The sequence below is a fragment of the Dama dama genome, chromosome 5 (assembly GCF_033118175.1).
Source record: "Dama dama isolate Ldn47 chromosome 5, ASM3311817v1, whole genome shotgun sequence".
NCBI classification, from domain to species: Eukaryota; Metazoa; Chordata; class Mammalia; order Artiodactyla; family Cervidae; genus Dama; species Dama dama.
In genome coordinates, this window is record NC_083685.1 from 94727069 (window position 1) to 94745456 (window position 18388).

At 41.9% G+C, this 18388-nt stretch overlaps 1 protein-coding gene across 1 annotated transcript in view; it reads right to left on the minus strand.

Annotated features, from left to right (window-relative positions):
* The window catches only part of ZZEF1 (zinc finger ZZ-type and EF-hand domain containing 1), a 93603-nt gene that overhangs the window by 41621 nt on the left and 33594 nt on the right, over positions 1–18388 (minus strand). Inside the window, exons 16-27 of the mRNA XM_061143148.1 lie at positions 17565–17698; positions 14145–14212; positions 13089–13203; positions 10488–10647; positions 9220–9341; positions 8989–9111; positions 7937–8103; positions 7771–7852; positions 6709–6910; positions 5184–5332; positions 3246–3486; positions 212–291 (exon numbers count right to left, since the gene is read on the minus strand). Coding sequence (XP_060999131.1) covers positions 212–291; positions 3246–3486; positions 5184–5332; positions 6709–6910; positions 7771–7852; positions 7937–8103; positions 8989–9111; positions 9220–9341; positions 10488–10647; positions 13089–13203; positions 14145–14212; positions 17565–17698 — 1643 coding nt within the window. The remainder of the gene's footprint in view (positions 1–211; positions 292–3245; positions 3487–5183; positions 5333–6708; positions 6911–7770; positions 7853–7936; positions 8104–8988; positions 9112–9219; positions 9342–10487; positions 10648–13088; positions 13204–14144; positions 14213–17564; positions 17699–18388) is intronic.

The window sequence follows — 18388 nt, forward strand, 5'->3', positions numbered from 1 at the left end:
GACTCCTGTGTACTCTGACAATCTAATATTCACCAAATTATGATTTCAAGGGTCCTAAATTATTTTTTATCCTTTATCCATTCGCATCACTGAACTTTAGTTCTGAAAAGCATTCCTAAAGTTATATTCTTGAGAAGAGAGCTACTTACCTTAATTCAAAGATATGGTAGAAAAACTCAAAATATATACAAATCACAAAAGAACATCTTACCATCCATATTCGAATCCCATCAGCCAAGGAATACACCTGTGGAAACTCCTCACTCAAGGCTGTCTTGCCCCCGCTGTTTACTGGGGAAAGGAGAGGTTACATTCAGTTAACACAATTCACTACTGCAACATTAAGCCCAAAGTCACTTCCCAATCTCCGCACAGGAAACCTCTTCCCCTGACACTTGCACATTGTGTGTGCTAAGAGAGGCCTGGGGGTAGAAAACCATCAGTGAACTACAAACACCTGTAATGGGTTCTCTGTTACTTCAAACTAACTTTTTTTCAAATGAACAGCATTTGAAATGGATATACTATTAAGGTAAAATATAAATATATTAAGGTAAAATATAAAATATAAAAAATAGTAAAAGCAAAATAAAAATTATTAAAAGTGAGTAAGAAATATTTATTAACATGAAAAAAAGTCATGATTCATGGTATATATTAAGTGAAAAAGGTTGGTTATGAAACACTATATACAAAATTAAATTATTTAAAAAGAGTATACAGGACTTTCCTGGTGGTGCAGTGGATAAGAATCTGTCTGCTAACTCAGGGGACATGGGTTTGATCCCTGGTCTGGAAAGATTCCACATGGTGTGGAGCAACTAAGCCTGAGCCCATGCTCCAGAGCCTGTAAGCCACAAGTATTGAGCCCATGTGCTGCAACTACCGAAGCCTGTGAGCCCTAGAACCTGTGACTCCACAAAAAGAAAAGCCACTGCAATGAGAAACCCTTGCACCACAACTAAGAGTAGTCCCTGACTGCCACAACTAGAGAAAGCCTGCACGAAGCAGTGAAGATCCAGCGCAGACAAATAGAATAAAATAAATAAATAATTTCAAAAGTAAAATAAAAAATACAAAGCATATAGAGTAAAAACATGGTATGTACATATATGTGTATATATAACTAAATAAAAAGCCAGGAAGATACAAAGAAAAATGACCATAGAAAAATGTTCTTGAAGTGGTGAAATTACAGTTGATAATTACTTTAAGCTTTTCTGTACTTTATAGGTTTCTACATGAATAGGTATTATTTTTATAATTAGAAAAAAAATGTTTTTAAGGTTTCTTTTGTGTAATAAATCCTATGAGGCCAGTCCCTTCTTTCCATCTTAAAAGCAAAGGAGGGACTTCTCTGGTGGTCCAGTGGCTAAGACTCCACGCTCCCCATGCAGGGAGCCCAGGTTCGATCCCTGGTCGGGGAACTAGATTCCACATGCCGCAACTAAGAGTTTGCATGTTGTAACTGAAGATCCTGCATGCTGCAACTAAGATCTGGCGCAGCCAAATAAATAAATATTAAAACAAATAAATAGCAAAGGATACTATAAGAGAACAGGGTGACACTCTCTGTTGACCCAATGTTGATGCAATGAATTTTCTGAATACCTAGAATGTGCCAGGCTCTACATCAGGTACTGGGAATGCGATGCTGAGATAAACAAAGATGGCCCCTGCCCTCAAACAGCTTACAGTCTAGTTGAAAATTTCTAACCCAAAAGGGTGACAAATTTTTAGACAAAGATAAGCAAGTTGAAAAAAAAAAAAGATAAGCAAGTTAGTGAGACAAGGACCACTCTCAAAGTAGATCAGTCTTGAAGAATCCACAAATAGCCCCTTAGAGGAAGGGACAGAAAGGACTGGGACCAACTGTGCCTCCTTCAAAGCAACAGTGGTAGGTATTCTAGAAACAATTTGTACACAGTGAAATAGTTCTTGTTCCCAAACTTGACTGTGTGTATCTCAACAGCAGATAGGTATGAACATGATTGGAAAAAGAGCTGGAGGACCTCTCCCCCAGCCAGAAACCTTCTGTATCTCAGCTTTTTACTCACAAGGCTTTTATCCTTCCACTGACAGCCTGCACAGGTAACAAAGATTGTCAAGTTCTCTTACTACAATTTGACTATGAAAACATACACTGAATTTTTTTTTCCCCCAAACCATGATGATGTCAGTTCACCCCCATCCAATAGCAGAGATAACACTCTTCCATGTGACAGCTGTTTCCTTAAGTCACTCATGCTTCACTGTAATTTTATTTATTTGAGCAGCTTCTTAAAGGAAATACTAAGGTTTGAGCGAGTAATTGAGATGTTTTAGGCCTCAGGAAATAAACTCTGCAATGTGAGACACAAAGAACTAAGCAATAAAGGTAGCAGTGCTAATAATATCCTTAGTAGTAATAATAATAATTAGAACAATAATCAATTATCTACTCTAAGGAAGGAAGCATTTGTTTCTAATTTCATTGGCACCATGGAAAGAACAGACATCCTGCCAAAGTACTCGGGACAGCCATACCTTGTCTTTACACTGGGTTTGAAAGGTTTTCTCCCCTGAAAGATTATGAGTAGGGAGAGGCCCTCCCTCTTTGTGGGTCCTGTTAAGGCTCTAGTCTACACTTACTGTAAATACACAGAGATGGTATCCCTAAGGGACGTGAGGAAAAGAAATGGCAACGAGCAGGCTACTGACAAAGGAAGTTGAGCAGGGATTATGCTACTAAGAAGCTGCAAGTCTAAAGATAAGAGTTAATACCTGCATTTTCCTCTTGGTTAGTAGCACGTTCAATTATCAAAACATCTTTGGTTTTCACTGGAATTTCTTAACATGTTAGAGCTTATCAACTCTAAACTTTATAGATAAGGATACTCGGGTGCACAAAGGTTATCTGATTAATCTGAAGCTGCACAACTTCTGGTTTGTGAGCTGGAACTACAACCCAAGTTAAGTTTTCTTTCCATTAAACTTCTCAGCAGTCTTCCATGAGAATTCCGGATAAAGACAAATTACCTGTTGATGAGGAAACCCAAGGCTACTTGCTATATATATTGCAATCTGCTGACTATAAATTGGTCACGAATCTCTTGATTGGCACAGTAGGAGTGACAAGGTGAAGTCTATAGTTGTAGAAGGATGTTTATGTTCCAAAGTATTTTAAAATTTTCACTTAAGAAAAGCTTTCTTAAAACTTAGCAATTGGCCTTCAGATCAAAAATATTCCCTGTAGTATAAGTTACCATATTTTTGCAGCTTCTCATATAAGTCTGGAGTGCGATACACCAGAGCAGCAAAGGTGGCGTTCACAGCTTGATCAATAGTGGAACCAGCAACTATATCTGTCTTTGGGGCCTGTTTTCTACATGCCTGTATGAATCCTTTGAAAAGTTCTGAATATGGCCCACAGAAGTTCTGGGCAGGATCTGACTGTGCAAAGTCAAGAAGAAATTGATGGCAGGGATCATCAGGGATGTTCTTAACCTGGGAACAAGAAAAACAAGAAAAACCATCCTGTTTAACATGTTCATTAAAAAAATTAAGTTTACTGAACAACTACTAGGCCAAAGCAGAAGTATAAAACACAGTGCATACTCTCAGGAAGTTTCAGTCTATTTAGGGGGGATCAGACAGACACATGGGTTATTTAAAAAAAAAAAAAAAAAAGGTAAACATAAATAAAACGTTAAAAGCATTTAAACTATCACTACCATAAAGCATAAAGATTATCGAGTGTCAAATGCCTAGAAGGGACACCAATGCTGAGAATTCACAGGAGAGAGCTCCTGGCAGGTTACAGTAATTAAGAAAAGCCTTCTGGAGGGGATGGGTTTTGGTCTGGACCCTGAAGACTGGGCAGGTTTGGCCCTGAGGAACACAACCATTAGCAGAAGTTAAGAGCCAGTGGGGAGACTGACCTGGCCTGAAGTCTCAGCTGGGGAGTGGTGGGAACTAGAGTCAGATAGGTAAGGTGAAAGGAGACTGTAGAGAGCCTTGACTGTCACACTGAGGAGTTTAGACTTCACCCTGTGGGCAATGGGGAGCCATTAATGGTGCTTGGCAGTGGAATGACAAGATAATGCAGTGATTTAAAAAGAAAAAAAACAAACTTGGTAGGTACCAATGTAACAATGCAAGTGCGAGATGAGGGCCTGGATAAAGATGGAGACAGAGAAAACGGAAAGAGATCTCAAGGAAGAATCCACAGGGCTTGCAGTTGACTGGAAGGAAAGGGGAGAACAAGGTGGGGATAAAGGTGATGCTAGGTTACAATGGCTTATGCCTGGGAGAACAATAATGACAGTAACAGGAGCAAACAGTCCGGGGAGACATCCTGGTTTTACACGTCTGAGTTAAAGGGAGTCAGAACACTGAAATGGAAATACTAACAGGAAGATAGGCATATGTGACTGGAGCCTGGGAGAAGAACCAGGGCTGGAAACTGATTATTTAGGTTTTTTTCACACAGATGTGACGACAGAAGAGAGGAGACAGAATAACGTCTTGGTGGGTTGCAGGAAAGCAGAGAAAGCCTGAAAAAAGCCCACTTTTTATAGAAGAAGGAAGAAGACAGGTCAATAAAGGAGGCAGGGGGAGTGGAGACATGTAAGAGAAGACAGTGGACTGCCACGGAATACAAGAAGAAAGGGTCTGAAGGAGCAGAGAAGTTAAGGAAGAGTCCCTGGATCCAGCCACTAATGACTGAAGAACTGGGGTGGGGGAAAGTGGGAAGAAGGGAGAAAAGTGGTAGAACTGAGAGAGGGGGACAGAGAGATGAAAAGATATAGTGGGCAAACTTGTTTAGTTTATAATATTATAAGCCTAAATAATGTGCTACTGTCCTGTGGCGAACAAATAAGCATAGCATACACCATGTGTTCTTAAGTGTGACTCAGCAGGCACAGGAAATAAACTCAACTCATTTAAACAAGGCCATCAAGAGAGATTTACTGAGCACCTACTATATTACCACTGCAGAGTCTGTCAGTTGATATTTTTGAACACCCGTTACATTGGCCCCTGTGAGGACCCCAAATGAACAAGGGATAGTTTCTGCCCTCGAGGAGCTAACAGCTTCGTGCGGGGTGATAAGATACATACACAAATGATTATAATTTAAAGTAATAAACATTAGTAAACATTTCTCATTCCAAATACAAAGATAAGCGAAAAGTAAATACCTCCTTATTATCCTGGGGTGGGTGAGTGGGCCAGCTTGCTTCTAATCCCAACTCTGGATGTATTTGGTGCCTGAAGACAGGTTTCCACAAGGGAGAGTTTAGGACTAATGCCATTTTTGCCTGAGGTACTGCCATGTTACTGCCTAACTCTGCAAAGAGAAGAAGAAGGCTTATGAGAGTTCTATTTTTCCCTTAATATACTGAGAAACTTTGAACTGATGAAGGAAAGGCTTAAAAAAAAAAAAAAAAAAAAAAACCTGGGCATTAAGACTTTCAGGGAATTTATCCACATTTAGCAGAACCTAATTGTGATCCTTCATAAACACATACCCTGGTGAACCGAAATCATTAGGCAGTCCTGAAAAGCTGCCATTCTGTATGACAGGTTCAGGTACAGGTCCCTCTGAAATAACTAAGCCATGAAGCAAACTGAAAACAGAATGTGAACCATCTCTTGGGTATAACAGGAGACCACTTAGAAATGCCATGTTCATAATTTGTAAACTTAAGCTTGTAAAAGGGCTTCCCTGATAGCTCAGTTGGTAAAGAATCCGCCTGCAATGCAGGAGATCCCGGTTCGACTCCTGGGTCGGGAAGATCCACTGAAGAAGGGATAGGCTACCCACTCCAGCATTCTTGGGCTTCCCCTGTGGCTCAGCTGGTAAAGAACCCGCCTGCAATGCAGGAGACCTGGGTTCAGAAGATCGCTGGGAGAAGGTAAAGGCTCCCTACTCTAGTATTCTGGCCTGGAGAATTCCATGGACTGTATAGTTCATGGGGTTGCAAAGAGTTGGACAGGACTGAGCAACTGAACTGAACTGAAAAGGAATAACAGTAATAGAAAAATACCCACCATATATGCATTTATGAATAAACAAATAAAAAAAGACTAGGTAGAAATAGATTAAAATGTTAATAATAGCCATGTCTGGGTATTAGGATTAAAAATGGCTTTTCCCCTTAGCCTTTTTCCATTATGCAATTTTTTCTACCATATTTTACTTTAAAAAGGAGAAAAACTCAGGAAATTATACAGGAAAAAAATTACACTAGATAGCTTCATTCTATTTGTTTCATTCATTCTTGGATGAATTTAACACATAAATTGAAGAAATCACTTTAAGGTAAAATCCATGTTCACATATTTACACATAGTCACATAAATAGTCACATAATCAGAGAATATACAATTAACTTATTCTGAATTTCTGCCTTCTTGTTGGAAGGTATCAAAACTTAACAAAAAAATGACGGTGCTGCCCACACCAGCCCCTCCCTGACTCGTCCTCCACAGACAGGGAAAGCACCGTGGCCCTGGCGATGTGCCCCAGTGCCTGAGTGAAGCAACTTGATGAAACTGGCGTCAAGGGGACATTTTACTTTGGTTGGGTTTCAAGGAAACTGAGAGGGAATTTTATCAGTCCCCTTGCTGTGCCATCATGTGGAGACAACTTACAGGACAGGGATACCACTTTGCTCTTAGTGTAGCTGTAGCAAGGAGGGAAGGGACAGTTCCAGGACTTACGGTGCACAGACTTGAGCGCCATGCACTGGGAAGCGAGGCGTCCCATCAGCCGAGACACCAGGAGCTGTAAATCCAGCCCCCAAGACACAGCGACATCAGGCAGGCCGTAGGCGGTGACGGTGAATTTGTAGCCCCACTCGTTGTTGCTGCTGTCGGAGTGGAAGAGAAACTGCAGCCGGGGACCAGCCTTAAAGGTCACTTTCTAGAGATAAACAAAGAAGTCATGGGGTCAAACCACTTAGAGAAGGCAGCATTTCAGTAAGAAGCGTGTTCTTCTTGACTCAAAAAAGTCTAAATTTAAAACTGGCCTATAATTCCCACCATCATGTCTTATCACCCCCTATGAAAGTACTAACAGAGAAATGAACAACGGAGTGGTGAAATAGAAAATTCACCACTGCACCTTATGAAGAGGCAAAGTTGAAAACTGCTGGTCGGTTTCCTAAATCTCAGATGCCCATCTGCCCACCACTTACTCAGCCAGAGACCATCCTGTCTGCTCCTCTGCTCCCAACCAAGACCGCTGACAGTGAAGCAACACTTTACTTCCCAGCCCCAGAGACCACGTGGCCCTGACTATGAGGGAATCCTGGCTTTCACCACCATGGTAGGGGACTTCCTGGACCGATTGGCCCTTCTTACTAAGGATAACAATTCGCCATGTACTCTGGACAATGTGATATAGACCAGGGGCGGCAAACTGTTCCGATGAAGAACCAGAGAGCAAGTTATTAGACTTTCTGGGTCATCACCACTTCTCGGCCTTTTGGCTAAGATCAAGTGTAGACTTTCTGGGTCACAGAGTCTCTGTTGTGGTGACTCAACCACCCCACTGCTATGTCAGTGCAGCAACAACGAAAAATAAACAAACTGGCATGGCTGTACCCCCCAAAAATTAATTACAAAACAGGTGCTGAACTCTGATATAAACACCTCCTTTTACAAAAGCATGACATAAGTACTTCCCTTCAAAGACCGTTATCCCTATTATCCCCTGAGGCTGATAAAAGGAGAACTGTTGCAGAAACAGGCCACATATGATTCTCTGGAAACACCACTCACCTTGGGCCACTTGTCAGTGCCAACTTTTGTGTCATACCGTGTTTTCCCACCTCTGGCGTCGGTAAATTCTAGATAATCATACCTGTGAAAGCACAACCTCTATCACTTTCCTTCTCTCATTTTTGATCCATTATTGCTTGGGGAAAAAAGAACAGATGAGCTGTACCTTTTTTCAGTTTCACATCTCTCATCAAATTCCACCTCGAAATAGGTTGCCCCTGGGCTGACAAAGACAGACACCTCATGGCAGTTATTTTCATAGTTGTGGGCAGACTCCTTGGTCCACGTGTGCAACACCACAGGGCGCTCCTGCTGCCAAGTCTCAACATCCAGCTAAGCAGACAAACGAGCCAAGAGAGGAGGGCTTTTGTCACTCTACATCCACCCACACACAGGAAGCTGTGTCCTGCATCAGCACCCCTGATGGCAGCCTTTGACACCCCCACACAAATCACCACATGGGCTAAAACTCCACCTGACGTTCTCATCTATATATATCGACCAAGATTCATTATACGTTTATTCAGCAGAGTAGACATGGAGTTTCTATTGCACTACAGTAACTCCGATTAGCTTTTATTTTTTTAATTATGACTATCTATGAGAACTATTTCTTACAAACCAGTACTAGTGTGAATTTCCACTGGTTTTAAGACTTGACACCCCTATTTGGCAAACCTGAGCCTATCCTGTCTTCTCCCTCCTTTTTTCAGTCTTTGCTTTTTTTTCTTTAAAATGGGCCTTTAAATATACGCCCTTTGAATTCCCCAGAGTTGTGAGATCCAAATAAGACACTGAAAAAACTTTGAGTCCTGTCAAGTTGAGTAAGGGAGAAAATGCTTTTAAATAACAAACCCTCTAATTTGCCTTTCAACAACAGATTTTCCCTTCTGGATTTCAATCTGGTTAATCATTTATATGGTTTTTATATAACATCATGTGCCACACAATGATGAAATTAATCTATGTACAGCTTCCTTGGTGTCTCCTGTCTAATGCTGACCACGTCAAATCAACCCAGACTGGCGTTTATCCTTGTTGGCAAAACCAACACTGGTAAAGTTGATAAACACTGAAAAAATACTGGTAAGACAGAGGGAGCTCCTCCAGAGGCAACTTATTTGTGTAGACCTGTACTGAGTGGTCTGTCTCGTGACGCATGGGCACGGTGCTCCTGAGAGGGGCTACAAGGCGTGTGCAAAGGCCAGCTCGAGGTACCTTGTTCACCCCTCCATCGGCGTCACGGCAGAGCTCCTTCAGCAGCTCTGTCAGGGCACTGAACTCTCTCAAGAGTGTGCAGTGTGAAATGTCCAATGTGCAAAAGTCCAGCAGAAAGATCACCTGCAGGAAGATGAAGGAAGCACTCAGCGTCCGCCTTGGAGTCAGCCAGGGATGCAGATGACCAACCCCGCCTCCCGCCTCTTACAAACGGCTGCCACTCTGTCTTACCAGCTGGCGAGCTGCCATCGAAAACACCGAGTTACATAATTTCTCTACTATGGTTTTCCCGCTATATTGTGACAAAAGGGATTCCAAAATCACTCTCATGCGTGCCAGAAACTGCCCCACATCTGCCAAAACATAAGGAGAAGAGTTAATAGTTTCTATGGTAGAAACATCACTTGCTTGGTGACCATCCAGGACAAAGCTGGAGAAGGTCACAGGAGCTGTGGAGGGACTTCATCAGAAAGACCATGAGACCATCAGTGAAAGTCGCTCAGTCGTGTCTGACTCTTTGCAACCCCATGGACTATATAGTCCACGGAATTCTCTAGGCCAGAATACTGCAGTGAGTAGCCTCTTCCTTCTCCAGGAGATCTTCCCAACCCAGGGATCGAACCCAAGCCTCCTGCATTGCAAGCAGATTCTTTACCAGCTGAGCCACAAGGGAAGTCCATGAGACCATCAAGTGTCCTACAAGTGTTTTCCTCTGGGAGGGAAAACCACTGCGAACCTCATTAGAATTTTACTCTTAAAAGTGAGGGACTTTTTTTTTTTGTCTTTGCTACTTTTCAATGGGGTGGAGGTATGATTTTTATAAATGAAAGTACATGGCTGACCAAGCCAGTTATTGATCTGCCTTTCCCTTTGTTTACAAAGGCCCTGTCTCCAGGTACACCATTCGACAGGCCAAACTTGAAGAGTCAGGACTCAATACTGTAAGCATTTTTGACACAGCTCCAAGATCAGGTTTGATGAACTGATTTTTCCACATACAAATTCTCAGAACTTACTGGGTTTCCAATGATTTTCTGAGGATTTATGGGACGTGAATCTGAAAATTTTCACCATCAGCAAGGATCACAGAAGTGCTCACATGTACCTTAGATTTTGAAAGTTCGAGACTTCCTTTTTTGGATCACTTGATTAAAAGAGGGAGGACAAACTTTACTGAAGAGGATGGTATCATCTCAGAGTGCTGTGTGACTGCAGAGGCGATGTTTGGGCTGTGAAATGACTCAGCCCTTCAATAAACACACTTGGGCACACTACCACATTCAGAAAGGAAACTCAGAGCAAAAAGACATGCTACAGAATTCTATTTTAAGGAAAAAAGAAAAAAAAACACAACACAACAAGCTGAAGACATCTGATTTGTAATAATGAAATGAAAAGCACAAACACTCTACAATATGCGTGAAGTACTAAGATGAGAGCACACACAGAGCCAAACCCAAACGCCTATCTGTTTTCATGGATTCTGTATTGACACTTACATCTGTCAGTGAGGTCGGCGGCGAGATCCTTGGCTCCGGAGTCCGAGCTCTTCAGCTGCAGGTAGCACCAGGCGAGCAGGCTGCCCTGGACAGACCAGAACAGGGAGGAGAGCACAGAGCCCGCCTCCCTCTGAGCGCCGTCAACCATCAACAGCTCACACTGCACGGGAGGAGACAAAAGGAGAGTGTCTGCAGCACAGCCACTCACAGAACGCAGCCTGGACGCTCTCTATGAGCGCGGCTGTCAGAAGTGAGGAGGTTATAGGCAAGTGGGGAATAGTTATGAGAGAGCTTTCAACCCCAAAGTGACCGAGAAAGATGGTAGCATGAAAACTCCTCTCTTGCCCTCCGGCTTCTCAGAACCTCTAGAGATGATTTCGGCTCTGTGTGCCATCCCGCTTCTGCCCCTTAGGGACCCTACACCCTAGTTATCTCACCTTTCTCTCTCTTTCTATCTCACCTATCTCACTTGTCTCTCCTCCTCTCTCTCATCTTCAAAAATTCCTTTTTTCTCTGGCTCCTTCCCCTGAACCTTCAATCAAATCTCTCGCATTTTAGGACACATTGCTATATTTAAAACAGATAACCAACAAGGACCTACTATATAGCATATGGAGCTTTGCTCAATGTTATGTGGCAGCCTGGATGAGGGGGGAGTTTAGGGGAGAATGGATGCATGCATATGTATGGCTGAGTCCTTTTGCTGTTCATGTGAAACTATTCCCAGGTGGTGCTAGTGGTAAAGAAACCGCCTGCCAATGCAGGACACATATGGGACATGGGTTCTATCTCTGGGTCGGGAAGAACTCCTGGAAAAGAAAATGGCAACCCACTCCAGTATTCTTGCCTGGAGAATCCTGTGGACAGAGGAGCCTGGTGGGTTCTGGTCTATAGGGTCACAAAGAGTAGGACATGACTAAAGTGACTAAGCACACATGAAACTATTACAGCATTGTCAACCAGCTATACACCAATCCAAATTAAAAAAAAAAAACAAAAAACATCCATTTTACAGAACAATTCTTTATCCCTCTATGGCTCTCTAACCATCACCTTTATTCTCCAGTTTCTCCAAAGAATCACCTAGAGACAAATTCTTGTATCCACAAAGCACAAAATTTGTTATTTTCATGTAAATGCTCCAAACTAGAAACAACCTAACTATCCCTCCAAAATAAAGTGGATAAATAAATTATAGCAGATGCGTAAGGGGAATATTGTGAACCGGTGAAGGGTGTGGGGGAGGAGGGTGAACTGTAGCACATACATCAACATGGATGAATCTCAAAAATGCCGAGTGAAAAAAAACTTGTCCCAGAATACTGTATACTATATGATTCCATTAAAGCCCAAACCAGGCAGAACAAGTATGCTAAGTAGGGATAACTAGAAACTAAAACAAGGGTATGATGAATATAAACTTTAACATAGTGGTTCCCTCTGGTGAGGAAGAAGGAAGATGACCCATGGAAGGGAACAGCGGGTGAGAACGGACTTCAAAAATACTGGGAACATTCTGGTTCTTAAAATAGCCGTTTCTTTAACTTGTCCATCAACATACATTTTTTTGGTACATGTATTCCATTTGATAGAGTTGCTCACACCTGCTGTCCTTGCCTTTCCCCTCCCTGTCATTTTACCCTTTCGGGTCCCACCACTCGCTGATATTGGTCCTCAAAGGCATTGGTCACTGCCTAGAGACAGCCTCCCCATTTGACCTAAGTCCTGAGGGCTCCGCTGACTACTGTCCTTGAATTCTCTCCTCGCTCTGCTTCTATCTCTCCTGCATTTCTTCCTGCCAGGCCTTTTTACTCTCCTGGCCACCCTATCTACATAGATGCCTACTGGTGATGAGAGGACACCAACATTCATGGCTTCAACTAGCACTAGTTGGTTAATGATGGCAAATCTCCATTCCCAGCACTGACTCAGCTTGAGTGTTCAACCAGACATTGTCATGTGAAGTCCTGCCTGACCAGAAACCCAACATGCTCAAAGTCTAGCCATGATCACTCTCCTCTTCAAATACTGGCCCCTCCCCATCTTGTCACTGGTTACACATGCTGTTCTAGCGGGAACACCCCTCCCTCTCTGCCTGATCAGACGCTATCCGTGGGCTCATGAGGAGCTCTAGTACCACCTCCTCCAAAAAGCCTTTCTCAAGCTTTTCCCCTTCATGTTAAAAAAGAAAAAAAAGGAAAAAAGTATTTTAAAATTCATTAGCACAGAAAAGAGACCATCCTTTCAGATTTGATCAGCCTGCAAATTTGCAAAGTAATCATAAATTTTTAAAAAAGTTATACGTGATTTCCCACAGAATTCACACCACAAATACATGACTCTGTGCTGGGTTCACTGACTGACACCACAAGAGCATTCGGTAAATACCCTCCTCTTCTTCAAAGGGAGTCTTCACGGGCATGTTCGGGTGTTTACTGCTGGCCGACCACCGCCAGGCAGGGGAGCGTCCCCTCACCTGACTTGGAGCAAAGGCAGACAGGGAACCTCTGTGCTCACAGGCATGGAGTTACAGTCACGCCGTAAACGAGGGCTAAAGGGGAAGGAGCCATGACTCCAAGGAAATGGAGCGGCATCGGTTACCTCTCGAGCGGCAACAGACAGCAGGGTGTTCATGACCGCCAGCACTTCGTTGATGTCCATGTTGGCCAGGTCGCCTTTCTCAGGTAACAGCAGAAGGCCACCAGGATCCTTATCACTGGAAGGACATAAAGTAGTCATGACACCTCGTGTCAGGAAGGGGATTTTCATGCTTTCTATCTCAAAAGAGAACCCAGCAAGTTTTCAGTGTCAGTTCTATGGCATGTGAGGGGTTTGAGTCAGAAGAGGGTCAGGGTCCCAGTGGGGTCTGTGCCACTGTCCATCCACAAGTCCTTATATAAGCACAGGCCCATAAATCTTCGAGTCCTTAGAAAAGATGCCAGGGAATAAATATGATGAATAAATCACCTTGGCCACCAATAGGAAATACACCTAATTTCACGACTGCTGACTTGACAATCCAGGCTGAATATTTCCTGCATCTTCAAAGGTTCTTCACATGAGCCCCAGGTCCTTTCATCATTCTTGACACTTGATTCTGAAGACATCTTATAGAGTTCTCTAAGCCTGGCGTCCATACAAGGCACAGTTTACCTGCAGACAGCTCAGGCTTTAATCCCCTCCCTTCTTCAAGACTTTATACCTCCAATAATGCAACCTACAGGCCCATAAGCTTCTCTGGTAGTCAATCCAGGTAGCAGTCTCCACATCACCGCTCCCAGCACACTTTTTGCTGAACTACCATTCTGTGCCTCTGCAGTTGGGCTTTCACATATTTGGGTTTTTAGCCCAAACTCCTGCAGCTTCTATTTTTGTCTTCAAAAATTATGTAGAAACTGAAGTGTTCAAGGAGACTCCCAATGAGCTCCACTCTAAATGGTCTTACAGTGACTTGGGACTTGGAGCAAGCTCTTGACAAGACTATCGTTCTATCACTATTTTTAGTCACGTCGAAGGCCAGTGATAACTCACTCTAGAAACCTGGCTGAGTGAGGGAAGTACCTGGTTACTCCAGAAGCACCTGAAAGGAAGGGAGAACTCAGGAAAACAACGTTGCAAAGATCTGAAGTATCGGACAATTGAGAATTATAAACTTACCTAAAATATGTGCAGAGAGAGCGGAAAGTGAGCTGCATGGACTGCTTATGTTCCTGCTCGGTGACATTCTTCTAGAAAACAAGAAACTGCACATTCAGGAAATCTACTCCATGGAAGTTCCAGAGCCCTTGAGCAGAACGAAATACCATGGCCCACTGTTCCCAAACATGATGAACGCTGTGGTTGGCAGACCACCTCATGGGCTGGACTGAGACCTGGCCTAGTGCTAAGAGGGAGCAGAACTCCCTGCCTAAATAAAAGAGGGCAGGCAGGTTTACTTCTCTTCACTGCTGAAGCTGACATGGTGAAGCTTTCCTGCAAGAAAGTCTGATGCAAATGTTTAGGAAGGTGACTTCCAAAAGATGTATACTTTTATCACTGGGCATGCCATCCTGAGAAGAGGGAGCAGAGATGGAGAACATTTTTTATGAGCTTCCTATTTTTTTAAAAACAGGATCTAAGCTTTCTCTGTGTAAGTCCAAAGAGCCAATGGTGACAGTTACAGAAATCACAACCCCGATGAGGCTATTGGTTACTTTGCAGGTGTTTTTTCTCTTCTTAATTCAATAAATGTACTGAACATCTACTGCTAGCAAGGCACGGGGGACGATTTCCAGAGAATTTAAGACCCAAGGCCCTGCCTGGCACTAGAGAGTGGGAGAGAGACGATATGGTCACAAAGGACAGCAGTTTAATTCATCTGCATGAGAAGAGGGAAAAAATACAGCCCTCAAGATAGATGGACAAAGGAAAAGTTAATGAGCTGCTCTACTAACAGACAACAATGTCATTCAAAAGGTTGCACGTCCTCTTTCTATTTTTCTGTGTGGGACACAGGTTAGCAAAAAAAAAAAAAAAGTTTGCTCAGCTGCCTGGTAAACACTTCCAGCAAACAAGCGGGACAGAGACTTGCCCACAATCCAATGGGTCACGTCAGCTGATGCTGTCAGAGGTTATACTCACAAAGTGAAAACTGATTCAAAGGGAACCTTCATGCATTACTGGTGGGAATATAACTGGTACAGCCATTATGGAAAACAGTAACAGCTTTTGAAAGTTCTCAAAAAATTAAAAACAGAACTACCACGTGATCCAGTAATTCCACTCCTGGTTATTTATCCAGAGAAAACAGAAACACTAATGAGAAAAGATATATGCATCCCAATATTCACTGCTGCATTAGTCACAAAAGCTGAGATATGTAAGCAACCTAAGTGCCCATCAATGATCAGATAAAGAAGGTGTGGAATATACATACATATATGTATGTATGAATATTAGTCATAAAATCTTGCATTTGTGACAACATGGATGGACCCAGAGGGTATTATGCTAAGTGAAATGAGTCATACAGAGAAAGACAAATATTGTATGATTTCACTCATATGTGGAATCTAAAAAAAAAAAAACAAATGAACAAACATAATGAACCAGAAACAAAGTCACTGATACAAAAAACAAACCAGTGGTTCCCAGAGCTGAGAGGGGTGGAAGGAGGAAAGAAATCGATAATAGAGATTAAGACTACAGACTTCTGGCTGCAGATTAGTCACAGGTATGAAAAGCAGTGTGGGGAATACAGTCAATAACTAAATAATATTCTCAGATGGTGACAAGTCATAGCGTGGTGATCATTTTGAAATGTATAGAGATACTGAATCACTATGTTGTATAACAGGAAATAATGTAGTGTTGTAGGTCGATTATACTTCAAAAACAAAGAAACTCACAGAAAAAGAGGTTGGAGGGAGGGATGGGGGGAATTGAATAAAGGTAGTCAAATGGTATGAACTTCCAGTTGTGACATAGATAAGTACTGAGGGTGTAGAGTACAACATGACCAATGTGATCGATGCTGTTGTACATTACATATGAAAGTGAACTAAAGAATAAATCCTAGGAGTTCTCACCACACGGAGAAAAAGTTCTATTTCCTTGATCTTATAGCTATATGAGATGATAGATGTTAATTAAACTTATTGCGCTATTTCATGACTTATGTAAGTCAAATCTTTATGCTGTATACCTTAAACTTATACAATGCTGTATGTCAATTATATCAGTAAAACTGGAAAAAAAACAAAAACCTGATCCCTCAAGCTGATATGCACGTTTTGTAGACAGCTGAAAACAACGAAAAATCCTCCCTCCTCTCTGAAACCTTCCTCAACCACTTAACAGAATTCTCCTCTAAAATGTCTATTGCAACCTGGGGTCAGTTCTTCCTTGTGGCAGTGTCCCCAACTGTACTGCAATCATTTGGCAACAGGGACCACATTTTATGTTTCTTTTACTCCCTTTTTTGTTTCTGTAGGGCTTTATGCATCTGACGGGGCACTTCTATTGCATGTGCTAAGTAGCTGTTACATACAGAAATGCCTTTTTAAAATGCTGCATCTCGTCTTCTTTATCAACTCTTCTCAGTAATTCTATTTAGTCGCTTGTCTAAACAGACTAATAATGATTGTATGTTTTATTATTTGTTATTTTTTTAATTTCTTTTCCTTGTCCTACAGCAGTGGCTAGGCCTTCTACTACTATATCAAGAGAAGCAGTGACAGTAAGCACCCTTGGCTTATACCTCATTTTGAAAGGGATGAGTCAGTAATCCAAAGGCCAGTACATTGATTTTTGTAGGTTTTAGATACATGCCCTCCACCAGATTAGGGGAGTTTGTAAGGGTTTTGTTGTTTAGTCATCATTAGAATTAAATCTTATTAAAGTATCTTCTGTAGTTGTCAATTTGATCTTTTTCCTCTCTGATTTCATTGACTGATTTTCTATTGTTTTTTTTTTTTTGATTTTCTATTGTTAAACCATCCTTTCATTCCTAGGATAACTCAAACTCAATCATGATTTTGGGTGAGAGGATGCAGCTGAGGATTAAAACTTAGCTGTATTTTCTTTATAGACATAAACTGAAATATTAACGAATAAGTCAGGGATTTACTTTGATATAATGGTGTACAGGGAGAAGTATTCGAGGTATACAATAGGTGAAACAAGTTTAGCTTGAGTTTGTAATTACTGAATCTAGGTGATGAGTACATTTGAGGGGTTGGAAGGACTGATGTGTATTATTTAGTCCAGTTCTCTATTTAGATTTTCCCGTAATAAAAAGTTAAAATGTTAAAAAGAACACTTGGTTGTAGGCATGTCATAAAGATGAAGGAGACTAAACCCTCCCCTTGTGATCCAACAAGTTGTGAAATGGAGGTTGGGATTATCTGTCATCCCCATCTTGAGTATAGTACTATGTCCTTAGATACCTGTATCCCACACAAAACTTTGCATATGGCAAGTATTAAATACACCTTTGGGAAACGGAAACCGAGAGGACATCAGAGAAAATAAAAACTACTAAGTTTCATGCCAAGATAGGTCAAGAGTGGAATCTGCACTTATAACATAAATAATTACCATCATGGTGAAGAGATGATTCCGCCGGGTCTGTCGGTCAGGAAAGAAGATGGCAGCCCCATTGAGAAGGGTGTTCCTGACTTCTTGTTTCAGTATTTCCACGGGCACAGAGTCTCCATCCAACCTATCCACCACTGATAAAAATGAACAATCAGCTTTAATATAGCTCATCTATTCACTTACAATATATATATTTGCTTTAATCCATAAACGCACTACCAGAACAAAGAAATACCTTTGCACAAGCTAGGCAGTGTAAAGGAATTATTTTTTGGTTTGTTTACATTTAACAAAAATAAAGACTCTATGTTCCAGTTTTTCTTTCATTATTTCTCTGCTCTTTTGAGACACAACTTGGCAAAGTCTTAAAAATAACTTCAGATGATCGCATGTCTTACTCTCAATCCATCATTACCATCTCCTCCCTTCAATCCGTCAGCCTTAGCCCTGTGTCTTAGCTGAAGGAAAGACTGACTGTTGTTTTTATTCAGTCACTAAGTCATGTCTGACTCTTTACGACCCCATGGACTGTAGCATGCCAGACTCCTCTGTCCTCCACTATCTCCTGGAATTTGCTCAAATTCATGTCCATTGAGTCTATCACGCTATCTAACCATCTCATTCTCCACTGGAGAAGGAAATGGCAACAACTCCAGTATTCCTGCCTGGAGAACCCCATGAACAGTATGAAAAGGCAAAAAGACTGGAGAATGTAATAATAATTACTCTCAGTATAACACAACTGTATGTCAGAAACCAGGAGGAAGGCATTGAGGAGGACTAAATCCTGAACTCCAAATAATGATTCAGAGAAGATCGAGGAA